This window comes from Mesoplodon bidens, assembly GCF_964165515.1.
Source record: "Mesoplodon bidens genome assembly, chromosome: 14".
NCBI lineage: Eukaryota > Metazoa > Chordata > Mammalia > Artiodactyla > Ziphiidae > Mesoplodon > Mesoplodon bidens.
Window position 1 is genome coordinate 15,222,508 of NC_138170.1, and position 23,184 is coordinate 15,245,691.

Consider the following 23,184-nt stretch of genomic DNA (forward strand, 5'->3'; position numbering starts at 1 on the left):
TAGGGAACTGGGGGGTAGTAGAGGCTGGGGGAGAGGGCCCCAGGAAAGGAGCCCTGGGGTAAAGCATGAAGGAAACGCCAGGCCAGTTGGGGAGCTGAACCCACTTCCCCCAGGGCGCAGGTGCAAGAGAAGAAAGATTTTGGGGGTCTCAACAGTGGGCCTAGGATAGCCCATGTAGGTCCCCAAGGCCCCACGGGTGACGAGCCACTGAAGAGGTCCCCACGTGTCCAAGAGGGCAAGGAAGTATGGGTGAGAGAGCCCCCAAAGCCTCAGGGCACCGGGGGTAGATGGGGTGGAGTGGATGCCAGGACAGGCCCAGCTTTGCAGCCCGACAGCTCCGTGGGCCGCCGAGGGAGCAGATGTGAGACATGGCCAAGTGGTCAGAGGGTGGGTGAGTGAGGAGGGGAAGAGGCTGAAGAAGAGGCTGTGAGCAGCGCAGGAGGTGGTCAGGTGCAGTGTGTGCTGCAGCCAGGTGCAGTGCACGGGGCCGGGCTGGGATCGGGTGCGTGCTGGGGGACACATCTCTGTGTTTTGACAACACGACCGATCCTTCTTAGAAGCCGTCCCTGATACCCCCAGGCTGTGTCAGGCTCCTCTGTGTATACACAGTGTCCAGGCTTCTGCCTTCCCAGCCCTGGTCTCCCTGGTGACCCAGCTGGCCCCTCGTCTAGACTGTGAACCATCTGAGGGCAGGGACAGGACTGTCGTTGTTGACCTGATGTCTGGCACACAGGAGGTGCTCTGACCTTTGCGGTGTAGACCTACTTAGGAGGTTTCTCGTCTCTCCGGCTTTAACCTGTCTGTGGAATAAATAAATCACTCATATGAGCAATTCAGCCAGGGACAGGCCCCGGGTCCATGGCCCCTTGGGAAGGGCAAGTGGGGGCATTCCAGTTTCCAGTGAGTCCTGGGGATCCCCCTCCCACGGCCACTACCCCCCCCCATTCCGGCACACAGCTCCCCTCCCTTACCCTCTCCAGGTTTGGGGGATGCTGTTGGGATCATCATTCTAGCATAACCCCTGCCTGCAGCTCGCCTCCCACCCCCCACCCCCCCCACTGCTGGGCAGGCTCTGCTTGGCCCCGGAAGTGCCCTCTGCCCTCCCTGGAGCACATGGCCTGCGATTTTCCTTGAACACAGCACTTTGTGACTTTGACGTAAACTTCAAACACAGCCCCCTTTCCTGTCTTCGCATCAAGGAAATAAGCTGAGTTTCAGAGAAAGGCGCCTCCAAGAGCACATCAGGCCTTCCGGGCCAGTCCCTGCCCAGCTTGGCCGCTGTGCTCCGCTGGGGTGTCCAGGTGAGTGGCTGGCCTCCGGCCTCCTGCCTCTTTCTTGCCAGCACGGCCACCGCAGGGGCTTCCGGGGCAGCCGGCAGAGGGTGACTCAGATTCCCCACCCCCTCCACCCCGAGTGAGAGACCCTGGTGGGGTATGATCTCCTTACCCCTTGCCAGGGTGTGTGAGTGGGTGGTTAGCCGGTGGTGGCTTCAGGCTGGGGGCTCGGGCTGCAGAGAAGCCCAAGTTAGTTTCTCGGACCCCAGTTCTTCATCTAGAACCAGCTGTCTGTCGGCTTTGGGACCAGAGACCTTGCAGGTGGCCTGTGCCTCCACACCCGTCAGCACATCCCCAGGTAAGTCATCCCGGATGGAGCAGCACCCAGGGGTGGCCTGGGTCTGGTGAAGGATGACAGAGTCAGGAGGACACGGGTACCAGAAGGGCTGTAGGACCGTGGTGGGTGACATCCAGCTGGGAAAGGAAGCATACACGACCTGTGGCCACCCTGAGGGAAGGAGGTCTCCCTCCAGAGGTCCCGCCGAGTGGTAGTGGACGCCTATATCCAGGGGCCACAGAGGTGCCTGCTCAGTCCCTAGCCTCCTGCAGGGCCCCGTCAGTGCAGCAACTTTGACTTCAGGAAGCAGAGAAAACTCCAGAGAAAGCAAACATGGGCTCTGTCCCCCAGGCCTGTGAATATGAGGGTGGCTCAACAGGGCTGTGAACTTGAACATCAAAATGCCGGATGATCCATGAGGGGACCCAGGACAGGCTCCAGCCATTTTTAGGGGGAGCTCAGGTTAAAGGGGAAACAGAGATGTGAAGAAGGAAACAGCTCGAATCCTGCTCAACTGCTGTGTGTCCTTGGCAAGTTGCTTGGCCTCTCTGAATCTCACTTTGCCCATCTGTTCAATGCAGATGCAAATGTTGGCAACTAGTAGGTGCTTGGCTCCTGACTGTTGGGTGAGAGGTTGGGAAAGGTGTCCCAAGCAGGAAAGGGTCTTGGCAGAAAGGAACAGGGGTTCATGTGGTGAACGGCTCAAGATGAGCTTTGTTACTCTTGTCTTAGCCAGGGCAGCAAGCACACAGTAGGTGCTTAATAAAGCTTTGCTGAGAGATTAGGGTCGAGGACTCCTGTGATGGAAGGTCCTTGGGTGTCACCTGCGAGGGCTCTTCCCCTGCCAGTGCAGAGCTGCTTTTTCCTGTTGTCGCCTGTCTTCCAGCCTCGCCACACAGCCCTGGCAGGGACGCTGGGCAGGCAGGCGGCCCAGCTGGATGGTGTTTCGTGTACACTCTGGAGCCAGGAGACCGATTTGAGGCCTGGCTCTGCCACCTACTGTGTGTGCCGTGTGACCTTGGGCAATTTCCTCCTTCTCTGTGTCTTCAGGTGCCAAATCCACAAAACCTCTACACACAGCCTTCTCTTGAGGATTGGGTGAGTGAATTTCTCTAGAGTGCCTGGCACACAATAGGTGCTGTATAAGCGTATTGCTAAAGTCCTAATTATGATCACTAGCTCTGGGCGGCCTTATAGCGCCCGGAGACTCTCCTGGGAGCTGCAGCAACCAGACCTCTCCATGCTGGCTGCTCCCCGCCGCACCCCAAAGCATAGCGTTAAGGACGTGCTTCTTAACTGGAGCCAGTTTTGCCTCCCCCATGCCTGCTGGGGACATTCAGTGCCATCTGGAGACATTTTTGCTTGTGACTCAGAGGGTGTTACTGGCCTCTAGTAAGACAGAGGCCAGGGATGCTGCTAAACACCCTACAATGCACGGATAGCACCATGCGGTCCCCACTGTCAGGCTCTGTCCTCCTGACTCATCCCACGTTTTCTGTCCCCTAAGTCTTTTCCCATCTCCTTTTACACAGAGCCTGGCACCCAGAGAGGGATAGCTCCTTGCAGAGGTTACACAACCCTTAGAACCCCAGCAGCAGAGATTGAAATCGCTGGGGAGTGGTGGCAGTGGGGACTGATCTCGTGGCATTATTCAGTCAGTTGGTCAACAGATAGAGTCTGTTTGAGGCCTGAGGACCTGCTTCCAACCCCCAACAGGACAGCACTCTTTGCCCTGACAGCTGAAGGCAGCTCAAAGTGCAGCGACACCTGGACCAGGCAGGCGTGGGAGCCCCTGGGGACCCAGGTCAGAGCCGTGGATTCCATTCTCCTAATGGCCACGCACTAGAGTGGCTAGTGCTGGCTGCTGGTCAGAGAGACCTGAGTTCAAATGCTGACTGCCACTCACAGGCTACATGATTCTGAACATGACATTAACCTCTCTGAGCCTCAGTTTCTTTAGCTGAGGAATGGGGATAACAGTTCCCACTTGATGGAGTTGCGGTGAGGATTAGATTAAATGGATAATGCTCGGAAGAGGTGTCGTAAAGTCTGCGGTACAGAGGCTATTGTTATTGTCGCCTGCTTGACAAATATATGTCGGGAGGAAGCAGGGGCTATCGTGAAAACAAGACAGGCATAGGCTCTGCCTTGGGAAGCTCATGCTGGACAGAGACGGTGGAGCAAACAGACAGTGATCATACGTGGCCACCAGGGCTGTGATGCGGGAGGACGGGGCCCTGGGAGAACAGAGGAGGTGCCTGACTCAGCTGGGGAGGGAGGGGGGAAATCATGGAACACTTCTGGGTGGAAGGGACAGCTGAGGGGGCCCTGATGCATGTGGCCTGGAGAAGGATGGGGGCGCTGTTCCAGGCAGAGGGAACAGCCTGTGCGAAATCTCCTCCGATTGGTCCGACTGGTCCTCTCCTCTCCCACCACTGGTTAGTGGAGGAAGCCGCTAGGTCCTCCATTCACTCTTCTCTCCTAGGGAGGCCCCCACAGCCCCTCATCCCTCATCAGGCTGCCAAATTCCAAGGACCCGCAGAGGGGTCTCCACCCACCACAGCGGGCTGCATACCTTCCCAGGTACCCAGTATCAGTAGCCTCTGCCCACCACAGACATTTATGGGGCACCTACGATGTGCCTGGCTGCTATAGGCAGGGGAACGAGACCATATCCACTCTCACCGTGCTTACATTCTAGCAGGGGACAAAGATCCTGTGGCAACAAGTTGACAGTACATCACAGTTTCAGTGGTAAAGAGCAGTAACGCTGGGTCAGGGATAGAGAGAGAAGGGGAGGCGATTTTAGAGAGGGAGGTCAGGGAAGGCCTCTTGGAGGAGGAGGTGACATTTACACAGAGACCAGAATGAAGTGAGGGGTGTTGGGGGAAGTGTGTTCAGGCAAAGGGAACAGCCAGTGCAAAGGCCCTGAGGTTGGACCAGGCCTGATTTGTTCCAGTGCTCTGAACAAGTAACATAAGGAGGCCCGTGTGGCTGGTGGGGAGTAACTGAAGGCAAGGAGGTGATGGGGCAGACTGGGCAAGGCCACTGTAAGAACCTGGGCTTTAACCTTGAGTGACGTGGGAGTCCCAGAGGGCTGCGAGCAGAGAAGGAGGGCTAGGACAAGGGCGGGCCAGGCCCCATGCTCAGCGCTCGGTGAGCCTTATCTCACGGAATCCCCGCAGCCCTGCAGCGCTGGGTACCTTCACTGGTGCTGTGTTCCAGGTGGGTCTGGCGAGCATGACTCCCTGCCCAGGACCACACTGCTACTACCCAGTAGATCCATGATTCCATGATCAGATCTGACGCCCTGGTGTCAGGAACAAGATAAGGAGCCTGTTGCCATCCATGGCACAGTGCTAACTGCTGTCTTTGTGACTTGGAACGTAACCAAGATGGCATTTTGTTAGCTGACAAATGTCTGTGCTGCCTCTGTTGGTGGCCTGCGGACTGGGGAGCAGGAAGGGTGGCTTTAGTGGGGACTTGGGGTCTCGAGAGGAGGCATGGGCAGTGAGGGGCTGCACCCCCATTCCTTGGGTGGGGACACGATGTCTGGCTGTGGGTGGCACCTGGGGCCTCCAGACCTGCCAAGTCCAGTTGGATCGTCTCATTCTGTTGGCAGCCTGACTGCCTCAGTCTTCCCTCTGGTGTCTCATGGTAGACATTTCACTGGGGCTTTGGATGCTGAGTCTGTTCTGTGGAACAGCGGCACTTCCAGGCCCTGCTACTTAGGTGTGGGGCTTAAACAAAGCTAAAAAGCGTTGTCCTTTCGTGGCAGGTCTTCTCAGAGCCTTTAATATGCAAATATGCTTTCCACAGCTTTTGTAAATGTAGTTGATCTCTTGACCCATTTTTTCCTTCAAAGTATGTTTGGGGCGTCCTCTGTGTCTGGAACAGTATAATTTAACCCTGCCTGTCCCCAAAAAGGATGCTTGAAGGGTGGAATTTCAGGCAGATCCCTCTAGCCAAGGATCAAACTTTCCTCCCCTTTCCCCAGGGCCTGGGCTGTGAGAACAAGGCTGGGGTCCCGTGGTCTCTTTGTGGAGCTGCAAACCATGGGAAGGCCAAATGAGCATCTCTGAACTCACGAGGACCTCGCAAGCTTAAGGGGAGGATGGAGGGGGTCAGCCCAGGCAGGAGTGGGGTGGGGAAGTCTCATGGTGGGCATGTCTCTGAGGAAAGCCATGCATCCTGCAGGGACATGGCTCAGGACAGAAACATCTGATCCTCCAGGAGGCTGCAGACCGGCCAGGCTCCTCTGAAAGCTGTTGCTATTACTGTTGTCGTTGTTATTGGCAAAGGGACAGGGAAGTGGGGATAAAGCTGAGAATGCACGGGGAAGGCTTCTGCCTCTGGGACACCTTGGACTCAGGTCCGAGATGGCCAATCATGGCTTCTGGCCCTGGACTGGGTCTCAAGGGCCAGCCTCTCCCCACTCCCGCTTCTGCACTAATCTGCCTCCGGCTACCCAGGCTGCACCTGTGGCCACCACAGGGTGGAGCTTCTCAAACTGTGTTGTTGACAGTTTCCTGCCACAGCTTCCTGCCCCAGAGACCAGCTTCACTACCCCCACTCCTCCCCGTGGTCCCTGGACAAACCCTCTCTTCGCTGCCTTGTCTTAGGTCCTGATACCCTGTGGGGAGCAGGGCCGTGAGTCTGCCAGGCAGGGCTGGCTGGACTGGGGGAGCGGAGAGAAGTGGGGAGGGTATATCCGGTGGAGCACACTGCATGGATTAAAGCATGGAAGTGAATTTGAAGGAAGGCTGATAGTGCAGCCTGGCTGGAGCAGAGGGAGGGCCGAGGAATTTAGTTTGATTCAATTATGTAGGCAGGAGGGAGCCACAGCAGGTTTTTGAGCAAAGGAGGCCGTGGGGAAGAATCGCCTAAAAGCAACTTGGAGATCCCGGAGCTTCAGCTCATGTGGGAAACAGACTGTGGGGTTCAGCCGACCACAGTCACCTTGTGAGTTAGATCTGGATCTCAGGTTTTATTAATAGACACAGCAGGTGGAGATCAAAGGCTGCACAAACCGACCTCAGGGGAGAGATCTGGATGAGACAGGTGGCAGTGGCAACATGGGCAGCCACAGACGGGATGGCCCAAGTAGTGGACGGGGGTTGGAGAAGGAGAGAGAGCAGGAACCGTCAGAGGGGAAGGCGGCAAGCCAGGGGGCTGGCAAAGGACCCAAGAGTGTGGGGGTGGGTCACAGTGTCCATCACGCAGGCGACCCAGCCTGGAAGAGGGCATGAAGTGCTTGCCTGGTGCCCATCATGTGGTGATATCGTGCTCCCTGCAGCTGGAGGGCAACCTGGTGGAGGTGAGGGGAGCAGCCTGTGAGGCTGGATGAGACAGAGGGAATCAAGGAAGTGAGGCAGGAGTGCAGGCAGCTGTCTCTTTCCTATTTCAGTTAATATTTGTAGTGCCTGGTGTGTCTATACCTTCCAGCTCCCTTTCTCCCCTTTTATTTTATTTTTTATTTTTTTTATTATTTTTTTTTGCGGTACACGGGCCTCTCACCGCTGTGGCCTCTCCCATTGCGGGGCACAGGCTCCAGACGCGCAGGCTCAGCGGCCATGGCTCACGGGCCTAGCCGCTCCGCGGCATGTGGGATCCTCCCGGACCGGGGCACGAACCTGTGTCCCCTGCATCGGCAGGCGGACTCTCAACCACTGCGCCACCAGGGAAGCCCCTCCCCTTTTAATTAAAAAAAAATTAAGGTATCATTTACATACAGTAAAATTCACCCCTTTTAGTGAAACATTCTGTGAGATTTGACACATGCATACAGCTGAGACACTGCGATCTCAGTCAAGGTATAGGCTATTGCCCTGAATTCCCTCATACCCCTTTGCAGGGCATCCACATCCCGTCACCCCTGCTCCCCACCGGGACTGCCGCTTCCGGCAGCCACTGCATGGCCCTGCAGTTTTTTGTTTCGTTTTGTTTTTATCCCTTTTACGTTATTTATTTATTTATGTATACAGCAGGTTCTTATTATCTATTTTATACATATTAGTGTATACATGTCAATCCCAATCTCCCAGTTCATCCCACCACCACTGCCCCCTCCCCCGCTTTCCCCCCTTGGTGTCCATACGTTCGTTCTCTACATCTGTGTCTCTATTTCTGCCCTGCAAACTGGTTCATCTGTACCATTTTTCTAGATTCCACATATATGTGTTAATATACGGTATTTGCTTTTCTCTTTCTGACTTACTTCACTCTGTATGACAGTCTCTAGGACCATCCACATCTCTACAAATGACCCAATTTCGTTCCTTTTTATGGCTGAGTAATATTCCATTGCATCTTCTTTATCCACTTGTCTGTCAATGGCCATTTAGGTTGCTTCCATGACCTGGCTATTGTAAATAGTGTTGCAATGAACATTGGGATGCATGTGTCTTTTTGAATTATGGTTTTCTCTGGGTATATGCCCAGGAGTGGGATTGCTGGGTCATATGGTAGTTCTGTTTTTCGTTTTTTTAAGGAACCTCCATACTGTTCTCCATAGTGGCTGTATCAATTTACATTCCCACCAACAGTGCAAGAAGGTTCCCTTTTCTCCACACCCTGTTCTACAGTTTTGAATGGAATCATATGGTTTGTAGACTTCTGAGTCTGGCCCCTTTCACTTAACCTGACGCCTATGAGAGTCATTAATGTGTGTATCAGCATTTCCTTCCATTTCAGGCTGAGTAGTGTCCCACTGCGGGGATATACCACACTTTATCTATTCATCTGTTGGGAAACATTTGAGTTGTTCCTACATTTGGGCAGTCGTGAATAGAGCTGCTATAAACATTCCTGTGCAGGTGTTTGTGTGAACGTAAGTTTCCATTTCTCTAGGATGAATACCTAGGAGCCCTTCTGACTCTTTTAAAACACTCTTCTGGGATGGTGACCTGCATCTCCAGGTCCCCGATTAATCACCTGCCTGTAACTATCGTGACATCCAAGACCCCCACAGCCCTGGCTCTCCCAACCCCAGCATCAGACGCTATCTGGTTAGAACGCAGATTATGGCCCCTCCTCCAGCTGCGCTGATTCAGACCTCACCTGATTCCTGCTCTAGTATCTTCCTCTTGGCCCCAGTGCCCATCCTTGCATGTTCCTGAACGCCCAGGGAAAGGCAGCCTTTCTCAATCCACAAAAGCTTGCTTTGCACCCCCTGCTTACAATTGCTTAAGTAAGAAGGGTACCCAAGGACCCTTCCTTGAATGCAAAACTATGCCTGGGTGGCCTTAAGTGGGCCCATCTCAGTAGAGAAACGACCAGAAACTGTTAAGGGGAAATATTTTTTTTCAACATTATCTAAAAACTTACAAATATACAGAAAACGGGAACAATTAGTTGTACAAATTATCCACCCCCTAGATTCTACAATGGACATTTTGCTATATTTGCTTTATCACATACAGTTAATCCTCATTATTATTGGATTCCATATCTGCCAGTTCGCCTACTTGCTAAAATTTATTTGTAACCCCCAAAACCAATGCTCGCTGCGCTTTTGCGGTCATTGGAGGGCGTGTGCAGAGTGGTGTGAAATTTGAGTCAACCGACGTGCTGGTTCTGCGAGGCTGAGCAAGGTGATGCTTTGCTTTCTCCATTCAGCTCATACTGTAAATAAGTCTCTTTCTCACAGTGTATTTAGTGCCACATTTTTGTGCTTTTCGTCGGTGATTTCAGTTTAAATGGCCCCCAAGGACAGTGCTGAGGTGCTGTCTAGTGTTCCTAAGTGCAAGAAGGCTGGGCTGTGCCTCACAGAAAAAGTATGTGTTGGCTAAGCTTATAGTTATAGAGCTGCTGGCCAAGAGCTCAATGTTAATGAATCAACAATATAATTATGTTAAGTTGTCTTTAAACAGAAGTACATAAAACAAGGTTATGTACTGATCGGTTGATGAAAATATTGTGACCAGAGGCTTCAAGGAACCTAACACTGGATTTCTTCTAGAAGCAATGGCTCAGTACTTCCTAATTCAATACTTTATAGAAATACTGCGAATAGCAAGACTCAGCTTTATCAATCTGCTTATCCATCCATCCATCAACATTATTTTTTGGATGCCTTTCAAAGTGAATTACAGTCATCACTACCCATCACACCTAGATATTTCTGCACGCAGATCGTTGACCAGGGTTCAATATTTTATGGTTCTTTTTTTTACTGAGGGGCCCAAATACAATAAAATGAACAACTCAAGTTGGTACATTCTCTGAATTTTTTTTTTCATTTTCACATTAATTTACTTTTACATTCTCTGAATTTTGAGCAATTCAGACACCTGTGTAACACAACACTTCTCAAGATATTGGACATCACCATCACCCTAGAAAGTTGAAGGTGGATAATTTCAGGTTAGATATCTTCCCCCCCATATAGGGTCATACTTTCCAAACCTCATTTTGTTTAATGACTGTATCACAGTTCACATTGGAGTTAAATCCTAATGTATTTAACCAGTCCCCTATTAATGGATATTCAGATTAGTTTATGCTTTCTAGACACTCGTTCATGGAGGCAGAGGGGGCAGGGCTAAGGGGAATTTCTAAGGTTGCTGGGAAAGGGTCAGAGGAAAGAGTCGGGAAGGCTAATGGAGTCAAGGTCCTTTAATGAGCAAAGTTGTTCCAGCTTCCGGGCCCTGGCACTTGCTTTTCCTTCTGCCTGACGTGCTCCTCTCCATGCTTTTTTTGTGTGTGTGTGGTATGCGGGCCCCTCACCGCTGCGGCCCCTCCCGCTGTGGAGCACAGGCCCCGGACGTGCAGGCCCAGTGGCCACGGCCCACGGGCCCAGCCGCCCCGCGGCACGCGGGATCCTCCTGGACCGGGGCACGAACCCGCGACCCCCGCATCGGCAGACGGACCCTCAACCACTGCGCCACCAGGGAAGCCCCCCTCCATGCTTTTTGAGAAGTGGGCTCCGCCTTTTCCTTCGGATCTCAGCTCAAATGCTACCTCCGCAAAGAATGTGACCATCCCAGCTACAGTGGCTTCTTCCCTCTTGATCTCACTCTATTTATTTCCTTTAGAACACTGACCTCAATCTGTAATTATTTTTGTCTATCCTTGTTTATTGCATCCCCTCTCCCTCAGACTGTTATCTTCAGGAGGGCAGGGACCATGTCTCTTATTCACCCATATCTCCAGCCTGAAACACAGTAAGAATTCAACACGTGTTTGGGAGGTGGATGACTGGTTACAGGTGCTGTTGTGTGGTGGCGAGTGGGGCGCTCCGTACTAGGTCTGAGAAGTCAAAGGCTGGTTTGGGACTCCCCAGTCTGAGTCCCCTAGGCTGAGCCTCCTTTCCAAGTTGACTCCGGCACACATCAGGCTCTGCACGATCAGCACACTCAGCTGTGCCGCACGGATGCCCTTTAATGCGGGCTCTCTCCTACTATCTCTGGGTACAATGGACGGGTTCAGGAAGGGAAACCGAGGCCCTGACGTGCCCCCAATCCCGCTCTGAACCCGCAGAGTCTGAAGAGGCGCAGGGGCCCGCACCCTGCTCAGGGCAGCGGCGGCGATGCCGGACCCCGCGGCGCACCTGCCCTTCTTCTACGGCAGCATCTCGCGCGCCGAGGCCGAGGAGCACCTGAAGCTGGCGGGCATGGCCGACGGGCTCTTCCTGCTGCGCCAGTGCCTGCGCTCTCTGGGCGGCTATGTGCTCTCGCTCGTGCACGACGTGCGCTTCCACCACTTCCCCATCGAGCGCCAGCTCAACGGCACCTACGCTATTGCGGGCGGAAAAGCGCACTGCGGCCCCGCTGAGCTCTGCGAGTTCTATTCGCGCGACCCCGACGGGCTGCCCTGCAACCTGCGCAAGCCGTGCAACCGGCCGTCGGGGTTCGAGCCGCAGCCCGGGGTCTTCGACAGCCTACGCGATGCCATGGTGCGCGACTACGTGCGCCAGACTTGGAAACTAGAGGTGAGAGCTCGGGGCCGAAGGGGCGGGTCTTGGGAGGGCGGGGCCGGAGGGGCGGGCCTTGGGAAGGCGGAGCCGGGAAGGGCGGGCTCTTGGGGCCGAGGGAGCAATGGAACTGGGGGAGAGTGGTGGTCTTCGCCAGCCTGTATTATGCTGTGCTGCGCCCGTTTTAGATGCTGGAGGGTTGGGGCCTGACTGGGGGCGGGCCTGGGAGGAGGCCTCGGAGGCAGGGGCCTGAGCGATGCTATGGTGCTTGTCCGAGGCAGATGGCTAGGTGGAGGTCACGCTGAGTCCAGAGGAGGCGAGGCTTGGGCTGGGAGAGGGGCCTGAGAGGATGGTGGGGGCGGTGCTCTGGGGTAGGCTGGCCGGCAGGGGCGGTGGGTTGTGGTCTTCGACAGCATGCAGTCCACCACGGGGCACGATTACCAGTGTCAGATCTTCAAGCTGGAGATGAGCTTGGGGCCGGCTAGAAGGCGGGGCCTGGGCCGTGGCCCTGGATGGGCGGGGCCTGGATGGCTCGGGGCGGGACCATAGAGATGAGGGGGCGTGGCTTTCCTTAACAGCCTAAATGACTCACCCCCTAGGTGCCCTTGGGTGGGTGGCGTGTCTCATGTGGAAGAGGCAATTGGGAGGGTCCAGGAGACGGAAGAGGTGTCCTGTGGCCGCGAGACACAAGTCTCCACTCTCCCGTTCTTCCCTAGGGCGAGGCCCTGGAGCAGGCCATCATCAGCCAGGCCCCTCAGGTGGAGAAGCTCATTGCCACGACGGCTCACGAGCGGATGCCCTGGTACCACAGCAGCCTGACGCGCGAGGAGGCGGAGCGCAAACTCTACTCAGGCTCACAGACAGACGGCAAGTTCCTGTATGTGAGGCTTGGAACCTGGGGCTGTGGGGCGGTGAGGCTGGGGCAGATCTCAGTGTGCAGGTGGGCGGTGAGGGGTGTGCCTGCTCTCACAAGTGTGAGTGGGTAGTGCTTTTCTGAATGTGCGCAGGGACGTGATATGCGAAAGGGGCAGCAGTGGTGAGGACTTCAGAGTTGGGCGGCTTGGGTTGGAATCCAGCGTCTGCTACTTACCAGCTGGGAACGCTGGGCAGGTATCGGAGCTGCCTACTTGGATTTCCTCTCCTGCATTCACCAAATATTTGTTGAACAGTTACCACATGCACTGTTCCGGGCGTTGAGGACAGATGAATCGCTAAAACATAGAGTATGTCAGACGGTGGCAAGTGCTGTATGTGGAGCTGGGGAGGGGGCCTCCACGTTGAGCTTAGGTGGCCAGAAAAGGCCTCTCCGATCGGGTGGCTTCTGCGTAAAGAACCGAAGGAGGTGAGAAGTGGGCTGTGAGCTCTCTGGGAGAAGGTGTTCCTGGCAAGAACACAGACCAGGAGGAGGTTCTTGGCACGTTCCAGAAGCAGCAAGGAGGCCAGTGTGCTTGGAGCTTAGTAAGTGAGGACTGGAGTGGGAGGGGGAGAAGGCAGGGAGGTGACTTTGGCTTTGACCCTGAGTGAGGTAGGAGCGCTGGGAGAGCGTTGAAGCAACTCCCTCTAACTGCACTGTGGATGGTGGTAGTACCTACCCAAGGGTCTCTTATGGGATCGCAGGAATTAATATGTGTAAAGCAATAGTATAGTACCTGGCATATAGTAAAAATGCACTAAGTGTTATTCTAAGTGGGTGAATGTGTGTATCTCTGCCTGAGCATGAGCCACAGCTGAACCATGTGGCTGTTCGTGAGTTTGTTATTATGAAAGGGTCCGTCTAAAGCCCCCTGCTGGGGCTGCTGCTTTCTGGTCTGGACATGGGTTCGTTGTATAGCAGATGTTATCCAGATGTCAGCTGAGGCCACTCAGGCCTTGAGATATGGAGAAACTTGGTGCCTGTCTCTTTCCTGTGACCTCAGGAAGTCTAGCATCCTCCCCTTGAGATGTTAATTCTCAAGGGTCTCCCTTCTCATGGTTGCTTCTTGGCCTGAGATCCTGCCTGGCTGAATCCTTGCTCTCACCCACCTCCCCGCCGGGCTGTTCCCTCTCCTGGGGCCATCCCACTTGGAGGAACTGACCCCTTTCCCTTGACTTCTCCCACCCATGTGAGGTTTGAGCATGTGTACCAGATTACCTGCAGGTCTCCCACAAGATGCAGGTCCCTCTACAAGGCTCTACTGTCAGCTGATAAAATAATTTTTTTTTCACCCTGCCTAACAGATTTAGGCCGTAAATTTAGGCTGTAATTGCATGTTACAGATAATACTCAGCTGCAAGGACGGCTTGTGAACAAATTAAGATAGGTCTGTTTTCTCTAAGAGGGAAACTCAACTTTGCATTTGTATCAGTTAGCTTTTGCTGTGTAACAAGCTGTCCCAAGACTTACTGACTCAAAACAACAGTTTGTTACTTCTCATGATTCTGTGAGTCAGCTGAGTAGTCCTTCTGCTGTAGGTCAGCTGGGCCGGGACTGAATAGATTGGGATAACCATGGCTCTGGCTATTGGCTCAGCATCGCCTGGGCAATAGGGATGGGTAGGCTGCAGTACTGTCATCATCGAGCAGGCTAGCCTGGACTTGTTCACATGGTGGTGGTTGCAGGGTTCCCAAGGACAGTCCGAGAAGGCAAGTTACAATGCACAAGCACTGTTCAAGCCTCTGCTTGTGTAACGTTACTGATGTCCTCTTGGCCAAAGCAAGCCACTTGGCTCAGACCAGAGTCACTGTGGGGCAGGGACTACCCAAGGGAGAGGAATTGAGGCAGCCAGTTTTACAAACAGTCTATCAGAGGATTAGAACAAGGAGGCCATAATGAGGGTGATGCGCATCTCAAATGTGGGCATTTGGGGCATCTTTCCTTTGGGACTAGGAACTTGAAGGCAGAGCCTGCATCTGGTCCTTCTAGAGGGCTCCACCTTCTAGAACCTAGTGATGGCTGGTACTTGTCCAGATGTTTGTTACCTGCTTCATCAGGATGCTGCACGCTCCCCCCCTCAAGCGTGATGCTCACCAAGACCTTTTCGACCATTGGTCACACACCTCCCCACGTTCACATCTCACTTGCTCTTGCACAAGTTACCCCAGGTACCTGAGTGTCCAGGGGCTCTCCCCAAGCTGGACACAACGAAGGAGTGTCCTCCAACTTGCCTGTTGGTGCAGCCAATTCTTTCTCCTTGTAGCTGCTTTCTCCTTTGTAACATGTAATTTCATTTTTCTTTCTTTTTACAATCTAGGTTCCCTTCTCTGGTTTCATCTCATGTCCCCAATTCAGCCTTTCATCACCTCACGGTCTTTGCCTCTCTTTTGTCTTGGTTTTTCTTTCCTCCCCACCCCTCCCTTCCCCCATCTCTCCTTCCTACCTCACACAAACACACATACTCATAGAGATAATGATTCCACCATTCCAATGGTTTAAAACTTTCTCCCAGATTCCCTAAGGCCCCCGACAGTATCAAAAGATTCTGGGGGGAGGGGGTGGAAGAAGTGAGTAGAAGGTGGAGCAGGGGGGGGATTCTGAGCCCCATCCCAACTCAGCTTTTTTTTTTAATTAATTAATTAATTAATTTTTGGCTGTGTTGGGTCTTTATTGCTGCATGTGGGCTTCTCTAGTTGTGGCGAGCAGGGGCTACTCTTCCTTGTGGTGCACGGGCTTCTCATTGTGGTGGCTTCTCTGGTTGTGGAACATGGGCTCTAGGTGCGTGGGCTTCAGTAATTGTGGCACACGGGCTCCAGTAGTTGTGGCGTACGGGCTCTAGAGCGCAGGCTCAGTAGTTGTGGAGCATGGGCTTAGTTGCTCTGCAGCATGTGGGATCTTCCTGGACCAGGGCTCGAACCCATGTCCCCTGCATTGGCAGGAGAATTCTTAATCACTGCGCCACCAGGGAAGTCCCCCCAGCTCAGCTTTGACGTGTTTCATATCTTAAGTGTCTATGGAAGATGTTGCTTGACAAAGAATTCCACTGCCCAAAGGAAAAGTTTGCAAACTTTCTCCATTAACACAGCAGAGTTTATAACAGGCTTGGAGTTAACCAGTCTGTTGGGATAAGAGGAATCTCTGGAGAAGCAGGGCCAGCGGCTGTAGGTGCTTTGGATATCGAGGTGGCTTGAAGTCTCAGAGGTGGGTAGGACCAGCACTGGCCACAGAAGGCTGAGGCTGAGGGAGCTAGGATCTGGGTACAGTGTAGAGACTGGGGCTGATGCTGGGGTTCAGAAGCAGTTGGAGCAGTGACATTATATGAGGGACAGTGGCTCATGCAGGAAAATGTCAAGAGACCAGAAGCCACCACCATGAACCAGACTCCTGGAAAATTAGGCAGGGCATGCTTCTGACAGAAGTAGATTTTTCTTGTGGTTCCTGTTGTCAATAACTGCTTTCTCAGTCTCTGGGTAGTTAGGGGCTGAAGGTCAAAGCTGTAGGCGCAGAACCTCTCATGGGGCAGGGGTGAAGGAACATCCCTGATGCATCATGATGCCTGGGACAAGCCCAGGACTTGTCTAGTTCTGTGGTAAGGGTGCGGGTGTGATAGAAAGACACACCACCGTGGCCTGGAATGCTTACCAGTGACCACTGCTCAGAGCTGCTGATGAATGGATGGAATTATACCTAATGCTGTCAAAGCTCGCTTCCTTTCTGCATAATTGTAGCATCTGTGGGACTGGTTGATTCGACTTGAAAAGACACTTGAACCCTGGAAAGGGCCTTCAAGAACATATTGTTAATTGTTTCTTAATGGATCACTGACCCCTTTGGGAATTTTAGTGAAGCTGAACCCTTCTCACAATCCCCAAAACATTTTTACCCCAAAGATTATGCCTACAGTTATATGAGATCATGGTTGATCCTGAACCTCATCTTTGGAGCCCTAAAGTCTGGGTTAGTTCTGTTTTTTCATTTTACATGTGAGGAAACTGAGGCACACAGAGAAGAAGCAACGTGCTGTGTCTGGGCTGGGTGTCAGTCCCATGTAGCAATTAATTGGAGAGTCAGAAATGGATTTGCATCCTGGCTTTACCCATAATCAACTGTGCAGTTTAGGCAAGAGGTGTAGCGTTCTTGAGCCTCAGCTTCCTCCTCTGCAAAATGTGGATAATAATAGGACAAGGTAGGTATCTTGCGGAGAATGCTGTGAAGATTAAATGACAAATATGTGGAGAATTTAGAACCAGTATCTTAATAAATGGTAGCTCTTATTTTTTTCACTGTTATCAGGTTCTATATATTATTTTTAAAGTGGAGGGAATTCCCTGGCAGTCCAGTGGTTAGGACTGCATGCTTCCATTGCAGGGGGCACAGGTTTGATCCCTGGCTGGGGAATTAAGATCCCGCAAGTCTCATGGCATAGCCAAAAAAAAAAAAAAAAGTGGAGATACAAGTTGATTTCTTAGCCTGTACCTCTAGTTTAAGTTCAGGCTTGAACTCCAAGGATGAAGAACTGCCACCACCTGGTGGTTTTTTGGTAAATAAAGTAGAATTTGTGACATTGAAATATATATGATGACCACACCAGTATAGTAGTCTTTGCCTACGTGGGATTGGTGGCTGCTCTTTTGTGAACTCACATGTCTCTTTCCAAAGACAGTGTATCAGTTAGCCTTTGCTGTGTAACAAACCACCCTAAACTGTTGTATCTTAAAATAACATTCATTTATTCACCCTTGATTCAATGGTTTGGCTATTTGGGCTTAGTTCAGCTGGGTGGTTATTCAGCTGGTTTCTTTTGAGCTCACTCGTGTGGCCGCAGTCAGCTGAAGGATTGACTGGGTCTTGATGGTCTGGGATGGCCTCACTCACATGTCTGGCAAATGGCAGCCTGGGATGCCTTGGTTCTCCTTCATAGGGCTTCTCCAGCAGGCTAGTGTGGTCGTTGCAGGGCTGCTAGGAGAAGCAAGAAAGGGCAGGCAAGCCCCAGTGTCAACCACTTTTCCAGCCAATCCTTGTGTCCTGTTTGCTAATGTCTTTTTTTTTTTTTTTTTTTGCGGTAGGTGGGCCTCTCACTGTTGTGGCCTCTCCCGTTCCGGAGCACAGGCTCCGGATGTGCAGGCTCAGCGGCCATGGCTCACGGGCCCAGCCGCTCCGCGGCATGTGGGAATCCTCCCGGACTGGGGAACGAACCTGTGTCCCCTGCATCGGCAGGCCAACTCTCAACCACTGTGCCACCAGGCACAGTGCTAATGTCTTATTGACCAAAGCAAGTCACATGGTCAATCCCTGATTCAGGAGATATAGAACTAGATTCCACTTATTGATGGGAAGAAAGGTCTAATATTGTGCTGTTTTTTTTCAATATTCCACACACGTTTGCTGGTGAGCGGCTGAGCACTGAGTTTTTTTATTTTTTGTTTTTTTGAATTTTTGAATTTTATTTATTTATTTTTTATACAGCAACTTCTTATTAGTTATCTATTTTATACATATTAGTGTATACATGTCAATCCCAATCTCCCAATTCATCCCACCCCCACCCCCACCACCACTTTCCCCCCTTGGTGTCCATACGTTTGTCCTCTACATCTGTGTCTCTATTTCTGCCCTGCAAACCGGTTCATCTGTACGATTTTTCTAGGTTCCACATATATGTGTTAATACATGATATTTGTTTTTCTCTTTCTGACTTACTTCACTCTGTATGACAGTCTCTAGGTCCATCCACGTCTCTATAAATGACCCAAGTTCGTTCTTTTTTATGGCTGGGTAATATTCCACTGTATATATGTACCACATCTTCTTTATGCATTCGTCTGTCGATGGGCATTTAGGTTGCTTCCATGACTTGGCTATTAGAAATAGTGCTGCATTGAGCATTGGGGTGCATGTGTCTTTTTGAATTATGGTTTTCTCTGGGTATATGCCCAGGAGTGGGATTGCTGGATCATATGGTAATTCTATTTTTAGTTTTTTAAGGAAACTCCATACTGTTCTCCATAGTGGCTGTATCAGTTTACATTCCCACCAACAGTGCAAGAGGGTTCCCTTTTCTCCACACCCTCTCCAGCATTTGTTGTTAGTAGCTTTTCTGATGATGCCCATTCTAACTGGTGTGAGATGTTACCTTATTGTAGTTTTGATTTGCATTTCTCTAATAATTAGTGATGTTGAGCAGCTTTTCATGTGCTTCTTGGCCATCTGTATGTCTTCTTTGGAGAACTGTCTATTTAGGTCTTCTGACCATTTTGTGATTAGGTTGTTTGTTTTTTTTAATATTGAGCCACATGAGCTGTTTATATATTTTGGAGATTAATCCTTTACTATTGATTCATTTGAAAATATTTTCTCCCATTCTGAGGGTTGTCTTTTTGTCTTGTTTGTAGTTTCCTTTGCTTTGCAAAAGCTTTTAAGTTTCATTAGGTCCCATTTGTTTATTTTCGTTTTTATTTCTATTACTCTAGGAGGTGGATCAAAAAAAATCTTGCTGTGATTTATGTCAAAGAGTGTTCTTCCTATGTTTTCCTCTAAGAGTTTTATGGTGTCCAGTCTTACATTTAGGTCTCCAATCAATTTTGAGTTTATTTTTGTGTATGGTGTTAGGGGGTGTTCTAATTTCATTCTTTTCCATGTAGCTGACCAGTTTTCCCAGCACCACTTATTGAAGAGACAGTCTTTTTGCCATTGTATATCCTTGCCTCCTTTGTCATAGATTAGTTGACCATAGGTGCGTGGCTTTATCTCTGGGCTTTCTATCCTGTTCCATTGATGTATATTTCCGGTTTTGTGCCAGTACCATATTGTCTTGATTACTGTAGCTTTGTAGTATAGTCAGAAGTCAGGGAGTCTGATTCCTCCAGCTCCGTTTTTTCCCCTCAAGGCTGCTTTGGCTATTCGGGGTCTTTTGTGTCTCCATACAGATTTTAAGATTTTTTCTTCTAGTTCTGTAAAAAATGCCACTGGTAATTTGATAGGGATTGCATTGAATCTGTAGATTGCTTTGGGTAGTATAGTCATTTTCACAATATTGATTCTTCCAATCCAAGAACATGGTATATCTCGCCATCTGTTTGTGTCATCTTTGATTTCTTTCATCAGTGTCTTATAGCTTTCTGAGTACAGGTCTTTTACCTCCTTAGGTAGGTTTATTCCTAGGTATTTTATTCTTTTTGTTGCAATGGTGAATGGGATTGTTTCCTTAAATTCTCTTTCTGATCTTTTGTTGTTAGTGAATAGGAATGCAAGAGATTTCTGTGCATTAATTTTGTATCCTGCAACCTTACCAAATTCATTGTTTAGCTCTAGTAGTTTCCTGGTGGCATCTTTAGGATTCTCTATGTATAGTATCATGTCATCTGCAAACAGTGACAGTTTTACTTCTTCTTTTCCAATTTGTATTCCTTTTATTTCTTTTTCTTCTCTGATTACTGTGGCTAGGACTTCCAAAACTATGTTGAATAATAGCGGTGAGAGTGGACATCCTTGACCTGTTCCTGATCTTAGCAGAAATGCTTTCAGTTTTTCACCTTTGAGAATGATGTTTGCTGTGGGTTTGTCATATATGGCCTTCATTATGTTAAGATAGGTTCCCTCTATGCCCACTTTCTGGAGAGTTTTTATCATAAATGGGTGTTGAATTTTGTCAAAAGCTTTTTCTGCATCTATTGAGATGATCATATGGTTTTTATTCTTCAATTTGTTAATATGGTGTATCACATTGATTGATTTGCATGTATTGAAGAATCCTTGCATCCCTGGGATAAATCCCACTTGATCATGGTATACGATTCTTTTAAAGTGTTGGTGCATTCTGTTTGCTAGTATTTTGTTCAGGGTTTTTGTATCTGTATTCATCAGTGATATTGGTCTTTAATTTTCTTTTTTTGTAGTACTTTGTCTGGTTTTGGTATCAAGGTGATGGTGACTTCATAGAATGAATTTGGGAGTGTTTCTTCCTCTGCAATTTTTTGGAAGAGTTTGAGAAGGATGGGGGTTAGCTCTTCTCTAAAGGTTTGATAGAATTCACCTGTGAAGTCATCTGGTCTTGGATTTTTTTTTATTGGAAGATTTTTAATCACAGTTTGAATTTCATTACTTGATTGGTCTGTTCATATTTTCTATTTCTTCCTGCTTCAGTTTTGGAAGTTTACACCTTTCTAAGAATTTGTCCAGTTCTTCCAGGTTGTCCATTTTATTGGCATAGAATTGCTTGTAGTAGTCTCTTAGGGTGCTTTGTATTTCTGCAGTGTCTGTTGTAACTTCTCCTTTTTCATTTCTAATTTTATTGATTTGAGTCCTCTCCCTCTTTTTCTTGATGAGTCTGGCTAAAGGTTTATCAATTTTGTTTATCTTCTCAAAGAACTATCTTTTAGTTTTATTGATCTTTGCTACTGTTTTCTTTGTTTCTATTTCACTTATTTCTGCTCTGATATTTATGATTTCTTTCCTTCTGCTAACTTTGGGTTTTGTTTGTTCTCCTTTCTCTAGTTCCTTTAGGTGTAAGGTTAGATTGTTTATTTGAGATCGTTCTTGTTTCTTGAGATAGGCTTGTATTGCAGTAAACTTCCCTCTTAGAATTGCTTTTGCTGCATCCCATAGGTTTTGGATCATCGTGTTTTCATTGTAATTTGTGTCTAGGTATTTTTTTATTTCCTCTTTGATATCTTGAGTTATCTCTTGGTTATTTAGTAACGTATTATTTAGCCTCTATGTGTCTGTGTTTTTTACGTTTTTTTCCCTGTCATTGATTTCTAATCTCATTGTGTTGTGGTCAGAAAAGATGCTTGATGTGATTTCAATTTTCTTAAATTTACCGAGGCTTGGTTTGTGACCCAAGATGTGATCTATCCTGGAGAATGTTCCGTGTGCACTTGAGAAGAAAGTGCAATCTGCTGTTTTGGGATGGAATGTCCTATAAATATCAATTAAATCTATCTTGTCTATTATGCCATTTAAGGCTTTTGTTTCCTTATTAATTTTCTGTCTGGATGATCTGTCCATTGATGTGAGGTGTTAAAATACCCCACTATTATTATGTTACTGTCGATTTCCTCTTTCATAGCTCTTAACAGTTGCCTTATGTATTGAGGTGCTCCTATTTGGGTGCATATATATTTATAATTGTTATATCTTCTTCCTGGATTGATCCCTTGATCATTATGTAGTGTCTTTCCTTGTCTCTTATAACATTCTTTATTTTAAGGGTTATTTTTTCTATATGAGTATTGGTACTCCAGCTTTCTTTTGATTTTCATTTGCATGGAATATCTTTTTCCACCCCCTCACTTTCAGTCTGTATGTGTTCCTGGGTCTGAAGTGGGTCACTTGTAGACAGCATATATATGGGTCTTGTTTTTTGTATCCATTCAGTGAGCCTTTGTCTTTTGGTGGGAGCATTTAATCCATTCACATATAAGGTAATTATTGATATGTATGTTTCTGTTACCGTTTTCTTAATTGTTATGGGTTTGTTTTTGTAGGTCCTTTTCTTCTCTTGTGTTTCCCACTTAGAGAAGTTCCTTTAGCATTTGTTGTGGCGCTGGTTTGGTGGTGCTCAATTCTCTTAGTTTTTGCTTGTCTGTAAAGGTTTTGATTTCTCCGTCGAATCTGAATGAGATCCTTGCCAGTTAGAGTAATCTTGGTTGTAGGTTCTTGCCTTTCATCACTTTAAATGTATTGTGCCACCCTCTTCTGGCTTGTAGAGTTTCTGCTGAGAAATGAGCTGTTAACCTTATGGGAGTTCCCTTGTATGTTATTTGTCATTTTTCCCTTGTTGCTTTCAATAATTTTTCTTTGTCTTTAATTTTTGTCAGTTTGATTGCTATCTGTCTTGTTATGTTTCTCCTTGGGTTTATCCTGCCTGGGACTCTCTGCACTTCCTGGACTTGGGTGGCTATTTCGTGTCCCATGTTAGGAAAGTTTTTGACTATAATCTCTTCAAATATTTTCTCGGGTCCTTTCTCTCTCTCTTCTCCTTCTGGGACCTCTATAATGCAAATGTTGTTGCATTTAATGTTGTCCCAGCGGTCTCTTAGGCTATCTTTATTTCTTTTTATTCTTTTTTCTTTATTCTGTTCCATGGCAGTGAATTCCACCATTCTGCCTTCCAGGTCACTTATCCATTCTTCTGCCTCAGTTATTCTGCTATTGATTCCTTCTAGTATAGTTTTCTTTTCAGTTATTGTATTGTTCATCTCTGTTTGTTTGTTCTTTAATGCTTCTAGGTCTTTGTTAAACATTTCTTGCATCTTCTCGATCTTTGCCTCCATTCTTTTTTTTTTTTTTTTTTTTTTTTGCGGTACACGGGCCTCTCACTGTCGTGGCCTCTCCCATTGTGGAGCACAGCCTTTGGACGTGCTGGCTCAGTGGCCATGGCTCACGGGCCCAGCCGCTCCACGGCCTGTGGAATCCTCCAGGACCGGGGCATGAACCCACGTCCCCTGCATTGGCAGGCGGACTCTCAACCACTGCACCACCAGGGAAGCCCTGCCTCCATTCTTTTTCTGAGGTTCTGGATCATCTTCACTATCATTATTCTGAATTCTTTTTCTGAAAGGTTGCCTATCTCCACTTCATTTAGTTGTTTTTTGGTGTTTTGTCTTGTTCCTTCATCTGGTACAAAGTCCTCTGCCTTTTCATTTTCCCTGTCTTTCTGTGAATGTGGTTTTCTTTCCACAGGCTGCAGAATTGTAGTTCTTCTTGCTTCTGCTGTCTGCCCTCTGGGCACTGAGTTTTTGTTGTC

At 49.1% G+C, this 23,184-nt stretch overlaps 1 protein-coding gene across 1 annotated transcript in view; it reads left to right on the forward strand.

Moving 5' to 3' along the window:
• The first annotated feature begins 1,441 nt into the window (after nt 1-1,441).
• Nucleotides 1,442-23,184, forward strand: part of ZAP70 (zeta chain of T cell receptor associated protein kinase 70) — a 30,263-nt gene continuing 8,520 nt past the window's right edge. The window contains exons 1-3 of the mRNA XM_081254877.1: nt 1,442-1,632; nt 11,092-11,542; nt 12,241-12,401. Coding sequence (XP_081111003.1) covers nt 11,141-11,542; nt 12,241-12,401 — 563 coding nt within the window. The 5' untranslated portion in view covers nt 1,442-1,632; nt 11,092-11,140. The remainder of the gene's footprint in view (nt 1,633-11,091; nt 11,543-12,240; nt 12,402-23,184) is intronic.